This window comes from Orbicella faveolata, unplaced genomic scaffold, assembly GCF_042242905.1.
Source record: "Orbicella faveolata isolate gen_17 unplaced genomic scaffold, um_ofav_v1 contig_26, whole genome shotgun sequence".
NCBI lineage: Eukaryota > Metazoa > Cnidaria > Anthozoa > Scleractinia > Merulinidae > Orbicella > Orbicella faveolata.
Window position 1 is genome coordinate 8535001 of NW_028301554.1, and position 12530 is coordinate 8547530.

At 39.7% G+C, this 12530-nt stretch overlaps 1 protein-coding gene across 3 annotated transcripts in view; it reads left to right on the forward strand.

The window, feature by feature from the left end:
- Positions 1–12530, forward strand: part of LOC110059113 (MAM and LDL-receptor class A domain-containing protein 1-like) — a 77620-nt gene that overhangs the window by 16846 nt on the left and 48244 nt on the right. For all 3 annotated transcript variants that reach the window (XM_089295547.1, XM_089295545.1, XM_089295546.1), the window contains exons 12-25: positions 511–801; positions 1081–1276; positions 3719–4308; positions 5113–5244; positions 5744–5979; positions 6948–7032; positions 7418–7549; positions 8237–8469; positions 9206–9290; positions 9590–9745; positions 9951–10186; positions 10366–10450; positions 11559–11708; positions 11890–12125. In XM_089295547.1, coding sequence (XP_089151673.1) covers positions 511–801; positions 1081–1276; positions 3719–4308; positions 5113–5244; positions 5744–5979; positions 6948–7032; positions 7418–7549; positions 8237–8469; positions 9206–9290; positions 9590–9745; positions 9951–10186; positions 10366–10450; positions 11559–11708; positions 11890–12125 — 2843 coding nt within the window. The remainder of the gene's footprint in view (positions 1–510; positions 802–1080; positions 1277–3718; positions 4309–5112; positions 5245–5743; positions 5980–6947; positions 7033–7417; positions 7550–8236; positions 8470–9205; positions 9291–9589; positions 9746–9950; positions 10187–10365; positions 10451–11558; positions 11709–11889; positions 12126–12530) is intronic.

Sequence of the window (12530 nt, forward strand, 5' to 3'; positions counted from 1 at the left end):
TGCCACTGCCACTGCCACTGCCACTGCCACTGCCGCTGCCACTGCCGCTGCCACTGCCGCTGCCACTGCCGCTGCCACTGCCGCTGCCACTGCCGCTGCCACTGCCGCTGCCACTGCCGCTGCCACTGCCGCTGCCACTGCCGCTGCCACTGCCGCTGCCACTGCCGCTGCCACTGCCGCTGCCACTGCCGCTGCCACTGCCACGCTACTGCCACTGCCATTGCCACTGCCACGCTACTGCCACTGCCGCTGCCACTGCCACGCTACTGCCACTGCTGCTGCCACTGCCGCTGCCACTGCCGCTGCCGCTGCCACGCCGCTGCCACTGCCACTGCCGCTGCCGCTTCCACTACCGCTACCACTACCGCTTCCACTACCACTACCACTACCGCTACCGCTATTAGTCTACTATTAGAAAGAAAAATAAGGAATCTTAAGTAGTATTTCGTTGTTGACAGTTAAGTATTCAATGCTCCGAAGAAATCTGCTTTACTTTTCTTCTTTACCTAGCCATTATGGTTTCCGGATGGAATATGACAGTCTTTAACCTTTCATCCACAAGCTTTAACGTTCATTGGACAAAGCTCGATAAAGTAGTTAACCGGTTTGCAAAGTTCTACATAGTTGAAATAAAAAGCTTCCAAGGTACTATACTGACGGTAGAGACTGTTCCTGAAAATGGTACAAGTACAATTATCAAGGGACTTGGGCCTTCTACGAAATACCGTGTAGTTGTTTTTGGCGTTGATAGCATTGGACAACCATACAAAAGCTTGGAGACTACTATTACTACTACCACAGGTAGGAGACAATGGAACTATTGAGCTGTGTATGCTTATTTGTATTATATATCACACAAGGTGCTTGGAGGATTTCACTTTATCGATCAGAAACTGGTATATGTATCAGTATATACATATGAAATTAAAACCACCACAACAACAATAACGAGACAAAAACAACTCTATATTATTATCGAAAAAGGCAACTACTCAAAAATTTAAAATAGGATTCCCCAGTTTTATGACTGTTTTTTTTTTATTACGAATAATTACGGATATTTTTGTTCTTTGAGTTTAGTAACTTGCGGCTCCCGACCAAGTGCGACTCGAATTGTGGGTGGTACAGTTGCACCTGTCAACAGCTGGCCATGGCAGGTGATGTTGACAAACGAGTATGGAAATCAGTTTTGTGGCGGCTCATTAGTGGATACTTATTGGGTGGTGACAGCGGCTCATTGCTTGGATGGAAAAACACCATCTAGTGTGAGGATAAGGTAGCTAACGCTAACGATTTCACTTAAGTTAAGAAAGCATCCATCTGAAAACCATGCACTCAGCGTTGCAATATGAGTCCACTTCGCCCCTCTTAAGTTTCGTTCATATTTTGTGTAGGGCTACATGATAAGGTGATTATGCAGTGGGTAGAATATTATCGTAAAATTCTTTAACGTGTGAGAGATATCGTGATCAACGTGTTCGTGATCAGCATTGCTCCAAAAAAACAAAAAGCAAAAAACAAAAAACAAAAAAAACATACGGCCCATTTTTCGACCAAAATATTCATAAAAACATTAAATATTTCCAGCTCAAGAGCTGGTGTAATTAATATCGTGTAACTAAATTTCTATGACACCATCCAGATTTTAAATAACTCTTTAGTTTTGTTCAAACTTATTTTGAAAATAATGCCCTGACGGAAGTGTTTGGCCGAGAGGATTTTAGGATATATTTAACACTGAGAATTGCCGATGCGGCGTTGTTTCAAAAGTTTCTTTACCTACTATTTTATGAACTTTTTATCGGTTAATAAATACAGTCTGCAAAGTTAAAACTGTATGTGAAATTTTGGCTGACAAAAGGTTGCCAAGATTTGCAACGAGTTTGATTGCGTGGTAGCATGATGAATTCACCAGATTGCACTCGAAACAAACTTTGAAGGTCTACAATAACTTCTGACGTTAATTATCTTGCTTTAAAAAACAGCCCTAAGAAAATACGCAGGCTAATTGCTAAAATCGTGTTTCTATAACTCGATTGAAACACAGAACTAGCGTGAGCTGTTGACGTAATGATGGCGCGAGCAAAGAGAATTTACATTTAGATGATCAAAGTAAACCTGCGGCTCGTGTTCCCACAATATTTCTCGTTCTCCCAAACTTCCACTTGTGTTTCTATAACTCGATAGAAACACGGTACATGTTTTCTATTTCTTTAAATATGGTGCCTTCGATATGATAGACTTACAGCTGGAAGTCTTAAAACAAGCCTCATCAGACGCTATTATGTTCATCGATCTATATATGAAAAGGAAAAATCTCCGAACCACTTACTCTGTTTGAGTCGTGGCCTTAGTCTTCAAAACCAATCCTCAAGCGATTATGGATGAGATTATCTCGTTTAAACGAGGACATACTGTACCTTGCCATAAGTTGTTTTCATCTTGTTTAAGATTAGCACCTATGTCCCTCAAACCTATTATACGGTAACGAGGCGGGGGGAGTGGGAGGGGGGGGGAGGAGGGAGGCAAGGAGAGTGTCACCAAATAGCCTGATTTTGAGACTAGAGACGGTCTCAAAGTTTTTCTGCCATAAGTATTTAATATGACTCAACGGAGGAACCTTGTCTTGTCACGGAAAGGGATAGATTGTAAAAGTGGGTTTGCGCGTTAATGATTCGAAATGTTATCATCCTGAACTCTCAAAAACTGTTTAAGTATCTGATCTGAAGAAACTCGTATCATTTAGTCGTGTTACACTGCAAACTGACTCCCTGGCAACTTCTTACATGTCTTTCTATCTGAGTTTCAACTGAGAATTCAAAGGTTTTTTTTAACGTTCTGTTTTGTTGCTTATGCGCGCTTGAGTCTGGGGCGAAGCAGGGGGGAAAGAGTTCGCAGCAGTATGAGTCTATTTTTGATACACAGTTCGTTCTAAATTAATGAAATATCCAGGCCAGCAATTCCCATTAACTGACGCATGATATTAATCAAACCTTAACAATAAGGAGTTCGCTGCAATCAATCGATCACTCACTCACTCACTCACTCACTCATTCAAACAATCAATCAATCAGTCAATCAATCAATCAATCAATCAATCAATCCATCAGTCAGTCAGTCAGTCAATCAATCAATGAATCCATCCATCCATCCATCCATCTTAATTCCATCAATCAATCAACTAACTTTATTTAAATGTCTACAACTTCTAGTCAGCCCGGAGGCCGACTAGTCGGGGACATTGCCAATAAAATTATCAATAAATTAAGTGAAGTGAAGTGAAGTGAAGTGAAGTGGAGTGGAGTGGAGTGGAGTGGAGTGGAGTGGCGTGGCGTGGCGTGGCGTGGCGTGGCGTGGCGTGGCGTGGCGTGGCGTGGCGTGGCGTGGCGTGGCGTGGCGTGGAGTGGAGTGGAGTGGAGTGGAGTGGAGTGGAGTGGAGTGGAGTGGAGTGGAGTGGAGTGGAGTGGAGTGGAGTGGAGTGGAGTGGAGTGGAGTGGAGTGGAGTGAAGTGAAGTGAAGTTAAAAGTTACCTACCACCTATCACTTCTTACGGTATATATACACATCTAAAATCCTTTTAATATTTTAAAATACGGACTGGAATTTAATTTTCTAAAAACTAAAAATGCAAATTTTCTTCTGGAGACCAAGTCAAACCAACTGCAAGCTGCTGGAGTATTTAAACTCTCCTGATACCTTTTCATGGGTTTTTTTCCAGATTGGGAGCCCATTACAAAACATATGGCAGCGTTGGAACGGAGCAAGACATCAGAGTTGCAAAAATTATCATGCACGATAATTACGGCTTTCCCCTATCACTAAGCAATGATATTGGCTTAATCAATCTCGCAAGTCCAGCTGATCTTGGAGTAGGAGTTGGTCTTGTTTGTTTGCCAGATACCAACTATCAGCTTCCCTTTGATAACCCTAACAAAACGTGCTGGACAACTGGTTGGGGAAGGTTATATTGGTGGGGCCCCTCACCAAATACATTGATGCAAGTATCCGTGCCACTTGTGTCAAAACAACGTTGCGAGAATGCTCATCCTGGCGAAATAGACGACTCAATGCTCTGCGTTGGTCGAGATGAAGGAGGTATTAGTCCGTGTAACGGTGATAGTGGTGGGCCCTTAGTGTGCGAGTTTAATGGTACGTGGTATCTCGAGGGAGCCACCAGCTGGGGATACGGATGTGATCATTTTTCGATGTACGCTAACATTCGCGACTTGAAATCGTGGATATTAACAAATATGTACACGGTCGTAGCACCTAGTGCATCTCCAAATAACCAATCATCATCTGCATTAGGTAAGCGTAACAAGAGACTATGGATTTTGCATGTTTCAAGAAGGCGCATGAAAACTAAAAAGGTTATGAGGTTAAGGGCTTAAGTTTTTTTTAACTCTTGTGAAATCATTAATTGTATTTTACTTATTTCAACTGTATTACTCGTAAACGTTTCAACTGCGCTTGAACACTTTTCACAACAAGGCGAATTAACACTTTCGTTACAAATTCCAGCTAGGCAACTGGTCTGCAATTCAATGGTTTAATTGAAACCGATATTGCATTTTCTCCCTCTTCATTGGGTGATTGGAAACTATAACACTTGAAAGTGGCAGCTAACAAATAGTTGCTTGTTCCACCTCGCCCCTACACTGCTGTATAAGTATTTTCACATAGCGTCACGACCTTGTGGTAAAAATTAGAATATGTATTGACAGTAATGTGCATGTTTAGAAAAGCCACAAAGGCCTTGGAGTCAGAGTAAAACAAGGTTTTAGACAATCAATGTAGTATTTGTCGCACTTAACCCTTACTCTGATGGCATTACATGCATGTAATGTGTGATATCACACTTAGCTTCATTCAAAATATCTCATTTTTTAACCCGAGAGTAGCAATAGTATAAAGCTAAATTATTTGTATTGGCCAAAAATGTTTTAAGAATAAACTCCGGCTGTACCATACGCAAGCTATTTCAAATAGCACTCTTGTAACTTCTTAAAATCTTTTCGGTTATATAAAGTACTAACAACTACGACAAAAGCACGATCCTTATTTCTTGTTAACATTTCACTGATATGACTAATATTTCTGTAACGATTTCAGTCTGGTGTGATTTTGACCACGGTTTGTGTTCTGGATGGAGTCAGTCTAGAGCGGATGATTTTGACTGGACGCTTGCATCTGGTTCAACACCTTCGTCGTCTACAGGTCCATCTCACGATCAAGGAGGGTCAGGTAGTTAGCTTCTTTGTTTATTTTATTTTTTCAATATAGTTCGTTCTTCGACAATAGCAATCCACAGCTACTTTTGAATACCTTGTGAATCGTGACAAGTCTGACGTAACATTCTATCTTTGCCAAGGAACTCGAAAGAGGCCTTTCTGCTTCGGCAAACTGTTGAGTATTACGCTCAAAGTTTGCAAACATGACGTCCAGTGTACATTTTTTTAACACATTTAACAACCTTTCAGTGAATAACCTCTCATGTTAAGTATTACAAACGGACTTTTCAAATAGCCAAATAGGTTAAAGCGACTGAGATAGTTTCCTAACATTTTCAGCGCAAAATTTCCAGTTTAGGAAAATGAATGAGTGACAAAGAGTTTGAAGTCATTAGAAGCAGATAGCCTGTCGAATTACTATCCATGCTGATGTTACGAGTGTGTGATATTTCGGTGTAATTCTCTATCACAGTGCAAATATTGAAATGTATTTATTTTGTTTAACATCGCAGGTAATTACATGTACATCGAGGCGTCTTCTCCAAGAACACCTGGAGAAAATGCGAAACTTGTGTTGACAGTTCCAAATAGTGGCAATCAGTCGTGTCTTTCATTTTACTATCACATGTATGGGGCATCGGCTGGAACTCTCAATGTATACAATGGAAATATCAAAGTCTTTTCCGTGTCCGGAAACCAGGGAGATAATTGGTTGATGGTGGAAAGAAACTTGTATTTGGATAGAGTGGTAAGTAAAATATTGCGTTTTACAGATACATTAAAACACGTATCTGACCAAAAATCAACAAGGAATTATTTTTCTTAGAAAGTTGAATTATGTAATTAGACGCAGGGAAAGTCATAATTTTAAACATCGTGCCTCTCACAATATCTCGAAAAGCGAAACTTGAAACTATTTGACATTAACGTCGCATCAAATTCTTTTCAGATAAACTAATCATTGTCTTTACTTAAAGAGTAAAGCTTACAGTACTCCGAATGAATTAGAATCCACAAAAATACTAATTAAAACGGGTTGCGGGGGGGAATGGATGCTAACCCCTTATGAGGTTTTCCCAATTTTTTGAAAAGAAGATTTACTCTAAGGGGCTGAAACTTTCAGTAGCTATTCACTCATTCTCTGCAAAAAATTTGATTTGTCAACTATGTGTCCATCATTTTTTGCGTTGCCATGACAACCATCCAATTTTATATAGATCTGGCCGAAAATCAACTTTTTTGAGATAATTCTGTATTCTTTACAATTTTCTTTATCAAACTGCAAAAGTTTGTGAACGTGTACATTTCATAAGCATTTTGGCTTGAGTTCACATTAATCTCCGTTATTTTTTTGACTTTTTAACAAAATAACGAGATCTAAGATTGAGGGTCAAATGACGTCATTTGACGTCATAACCAAAGAAAATGGTATCATTTCTTACAGCAAGCTCAGGGCTATCTAATCAATGTAATTTCATTTTGCTGTGTCTTAAAGGAACGAAAACCCAGGCGAGAGGTTCCAACCACCCCACCCCCCCCCCCTTGTACCACGGTGGGGTTATGATTTAGCTTGTACGTCCGAGGGTTGAACAATGATGTTTGCTATTCATTATTCAAAATTGAAAAAGGATAGAATAACGTGAATAACGGGTCAACTTTGCCAGATCTTCATTTAGTGAATAAACGAATACCTTATTTCAATCAATGTGTTTGCAGGTTACATTTGAAGGAATAACTGGCAGCTCATATACAGGTGATGTCGCCATTGATAAAGTGAAGATTACTGAGGGAGACTGTCCAGGTAAACAATTCTATAAATATTTAATATCAAACATAAATACTTTATAAAGTCTCACCCATGCGAGGTAGCGTCTTTGAGCTTCGTAAGTCGTCTGCAGAATTTTCATCGTTTTATTTTGGGACTTGTTGGCCAATAGGGTGCACAATTAACTTTGAACGCACATGAGTTGTCCAAATTTTGGGCAAAAAATTTTCCTGTCATAGCTGGAAATTGTAATTCTTGAGATAACATGCGGCAACGTTTGTTATGCCACTGAAGATGACAAAATAACCGGCTTGATACTGTAATTTTCAAGATAATCGTTTTTTTGAAATTGACAGAATTAACGAATTACTCTTATTATACGCCTTAATGGTCCAACTGGCCTAATATCCTATTGCTTCAGTTTCATGTAGTTTTGACAACGGTTTGTGCCTCGGTTGGAGTCAATCCTCTTCAGATGTATTTGATTGGACACTTAACTCTGGACCCACACCATCGTTTTCCACGGGACCATCATCAGATCTTAGCGGAACTGGTGAGTTGGCTTTGATTTGTTCTTCAGTCTTGAAGCAGATTTCTAATAGTCATAGTTAAAATGATTATAATGTGAATATTGAGTAGGTTATAAGCCATGAATTATACTATTTAGATCAGGAATAATTGTACTTTGGTAGTGTCCAAGATAGACCAAGAGGGGACGTTAAACAACTAAAATTAAATGCCTGTCTTTCATAAACGTTTTGCAGTTATTGCTGGTAGAGTTGATGCATTCTTGCACACGCAAACATGTTATATATGGGAACAGGGATGGCGTAGAGGTGAGAGCGCTCGCCTCCCACCAGTGTGATCCGGGTTCGATTCCGCGTCCCTGCTATATATATGTGGGCTGAGTTTGCTATGGCTTTTGCCTTGCTCCGAGGGTTTTCCTCTGGGTTCCTAACTCCACAAAAAAAAACAACAAATTCTCCAAATTGGAATTCTACCAGGACAGCGTACCGGGATGAAAACTAGCTAAGGCTGACGAAACTTCCTCTCTTAATATTGTAGTTTTATATGTTGAGAAGGGAAAATTATTGTCTTTGACGCAAAAAGGCAAATTGTCGCTCAACTCAGTCTCTTCCCACATAAGTTTTTTGATACTTCAATTGTTTATTTGTTTTTTCTATATATGTCATATTATCTTGAATCCAAGCACACAGAATATGTATCTTTGTTTTCATAGGGAACTATGTGTACACTGAAGCTACACCTCAGTCGCCGGGCGATAATGCTAAGCTCCAACTTGTTGTACCAAGAAGTAACTCAAATTCGTGCTTGACGTTCTTCTATCACATGTATGGATACTCAATGGGTACTCTGAACGTATTCAATGGAAATACCACAATATTTACTGTGTCAGGAGATCAGGGAGACTATTGGAGAAAAGTGTCAAGGACAGTTAATTCGAGCGACGTGGTAATTATGCCTGTATTGCTGAACAAATTAGTCCATACATTAATCTTTCTGAGTGTGTGAAAAACTGCCATATACATACTGTCAAAGCATTGAAATCTGCTTTAAATGGGAGGACAAGCAGGAATATTCCGCTTTGATCTTAAAGTTATTAAAGCCCTGGTCAAAAGACAGCAACATTTGCTTGCTCTGTGGCGAAGTGTTGCGACACGCACATGTCGCAACAGGGTGGCCAAACAGGCACCACATGATGCGCCCAACAATGTTGTGATGGGTTGCGTTGAAATGTTGCGATCGTTTGGCCGGGTTTTATTAAAAATTAAAGCCAGTACTCAAGGAATAATGAGATGCCAAGAACCAAACAGACAAACAACAGCAACAGGGCAACAGTACCGAGGAAGAGGCCAGACAAAGTGCTGAATTTAGTAGAATGCAAGTCCAGTAGTACTAGTCACTAGAAAAAAAAACAAGAGACAAAAACAGACCAAAACCGAACGGTTAGTGTATTTTAAGTAACAATTTAGCAAAACATTAAAATTCGTATAAAAAAACCCACTTTATATCGTATCCTTAAAATCTTTATGGAAAGCACAAGTATGATAAAGCAAAACTCTCGCCAGCCCGGAGCAATCTTTGTTACATTTCCTTTAATCTTACTGAAACAAAATTATATATTGAAATTCAAGCATATGATTTCCCCCTAAATATATCCCATAACATTTTTTTTCTTGTTTTCAAGCTGACATTCGAAGGAATAAGAGGATGGTCATACAAAAGTGACATCGCCATCGATAACGTCACACTTAGTGAAGGAAACTGTCTAGGTAAACCAAGCATTGAATAACAAGTATTACTTTCAATAAAAATAATGAATTATAAGGGGTCAGGGTATATAGTAGATACTGGATAATATGCAAAGAGATTGAAGTGCCCGCGTAGGACTTCGAGAGAAATATTTCTCTTTTCTAGTAATTCGAAAGATAAGGCTATTTTTTAAGTCGTAAAAATAGCTGATTTTATCAGAAACCAGGCAAAGGATGAGTTTATAGCCATCACGAGGTCCAACATATCTAACCAAATGGAAACTTTTGTCAAGATGTCAGGAGTTTTCTTTCAACTTTAGGAACAGCTCCAGAAACTACATCTTGCAACTTCGACAGAGGATCAGTGTGTTCTAACTGGGAGCAGTCTTTGGCAGATGTCTTCGACTGGACACCTCATACAGGACCAACATCGTCTGATGGCACGGGCCCAAATTACGATCATACCAGTGGGACAGGTCAGAAAAACGCGATTCACTTTCTTTGGTTTTGGTTTGATTGATTTCCTTTCCTTTCAGAGCAATCGTGAACACGAGAATGTCTAAGTAACTAAGTGTCTTAAGAAAGCAATTTGTGCCTCAAACTAGCTAAAATTATTCAAATGTTTTTTTCTGCTATCGGACGGCGGAATTAATGTTGTTTTTTTTTCCCTTCTGTTCACAGGATACTACATGTATATTGAGACATCTTCGCCCCGAGTTGCCGGTGATAACGCAAAGCTTGAGTTCTCTGTATCTGGAAATGGAAAACTTTCTTGTCTCGAGTTCTATTACCACATGTATGGAGACAGTATGGGCACTCTGAAAGTGTACAGCGGAAATTTGTTAGTATTCAGCACGTCAGGAAACCATGGCAACCACTGGAAAAAAGCGGTAGTAACTATTCATCTGGACAACATCGTAAGTTTTAATCCATTTCATGCATACATGTAAACTAATTTCAACGTGAGACCGTAATGATTCGGCCATTTTACATTTGAGTGAAATGAATTTATCATACGAATTTTTTTTACAGTAATAAGAATTCCTAATATTTCAAAATACTCTCTCTAAAGTTACTTATTACTCTTATTCTCTAGGTGACATTCGAAGGAGTAGCAGGATCCTCTTATACGAGTGATTTAGCTATTGATGATGTCGCGATTAGCAGTGGAAGCTGCCCAGGTAGGACTGCACCGACAACGTTATTTCAATTTTTCTCACCAGTTGCCATTGCGAACATTTTCTTCCTTCCTTCCTTCCTTCCTTCCTTCCTTCCTTCCTTCCTTCCTTCCTTCCTTCCTTCCTTCCTTCCTTCCTTCCTTCCTTCCTTCCATCCATCCATCCATCCATCCATCCATCCATCAATGGCATGCTTATATTTTTCCGAGGAGTTTAACCTATCGATGATAATTGTTCATACATACTTTTGAAGCCACCGGGGGGATTTTTTTTTTTTTCCTTCACGCTAAAAACCTCACTCTTTGATCAAGCTGAGAAAATAGATTTAGAACACGTAATAGTCTTTCATGGAGATTTCGCCCGTTAAATATGTGATTTGGTCAACAAGTCGTTAACCATCACTTGCCTGGACTCGACGCCTGAAAATGCTATTCTCTGCAATATTTGAATCTTGTCTCTTAGGCCTTTTTTTCCTGCGTTTATTTCGTATACTATGTAACAATTATAAAAATATGATGGTACTTATGGTTATCAATCGCTGATAAGGGCTAGACTGGTACAAAACAACAGTCGTTTTGACATGGGACTTTTAGTTACGTTTATCATTGAAAACAAGCCCTGCGAATTCTCACCATTGTAAACTTAGCAACTGACGCCAGAAATAACAACCGCCGGATTTTTAACCAAGCAAAAAGGCTTTTAAGATGTTTATACCCACAAATGCGATCATGTACTCTGACTTTTTTCGCGTTGACATGTGACTGGTCAGCAACCATATATAGCATGTGGAAACTGACTTGTTTTGGACCATGAAAAATAAAATTAGATAAAATAAAAAAGGCTGCAACTCTGAATCAAGTGTTATCAACATAAATTCTTGGTTTCCATAGCGTTTTAAGACCCCAAAAAAGAAGTAAAATAAATTTCTTAGTAAAGAAAAAAATTTGCGATCAATGAAGAAGCAATCAACGGCTAACGATCGTGTAAGGCTCGTCACAACATCCTTTTGCTGAAGCTGTTGAAACACCTTGTGATTCACATATTGCTTCAATAGAAATATCTAGCCTACTCAAAGGAAATAAAAATGGTTGACTTTTTGTGACATTTCCAGCACCAACAAGTACATCTTGCGACTTCGACACGGGGCTTTGTAACGGCTGGCGACAGCCGTCTTGTTCAGACGTCTTTGACTGGACACGTCAGACAGGATCAACATGGTCTTCAGATACAGGTCCAGATTTCGACCACACCAGTGGGTCAGGTAAGAAAAATGCCCCTTTTTCAATATTGTTTGGTTGATTTACTTTGTTCTCGGCCAAATCTCAACCTTAAATAATAACATTGCTAGCCAAATCAGGAAGTAACATGTGCCTTATCTCATAAATGAACAATATTGTTAGTTTGCTCTCAGAAGGGCAGTTAATGTTTTCCTATGTTAATAGGATACTACATGTATATCGAGACGTCTTTGCCTCGGGTCGCCGGTGATAACGCAAAACTTGAGATCTCTGTATCTGGAAATAGAGAGCTGTCTTGTCTGGAGTTCTATTATCACATGTACGGCAGCACCATGGGAAGTCTGAATGTCTTCAGCGGAAATGTGCTGGTATTCAGCTTATCAGGAGACCAGGGTGACTACTGGATAAAAGTGGAGAAAACCATTTATTTGGATAATACTGTAAGTTTTATGAGCAGCACGAATATTGTGCCTGTAAATCCTTATAGAATTGTGGTAAATCGCTTCAAGTGTTACGCTTAAAATGAATATGAATACAGTCGAACCACTCCCCAGCGGCCACCTTGACAGAGACAGTGGCCGCAAGAGGGAGGTTGACGTTATGGGGAGGTAGGGGTGTAATATGGTACCGGGTTTTTTTCGTGGGCCTCAACATTTTTATATTTAAAAAAAAATGCTTAGTGTAGCATGTAAATACGCAAACAAAATATGTCAAAAAAACAGAAACCAAACTGAAACAGAGATAGACGGCGCGCGGTACGGATCAAGTTTTGTGACCTTTTTCAATAAGGGGTTTTGTACACATCTTTCGTCAGTCGTTGATTAGCTGGCCGTTGACGGGAGGTT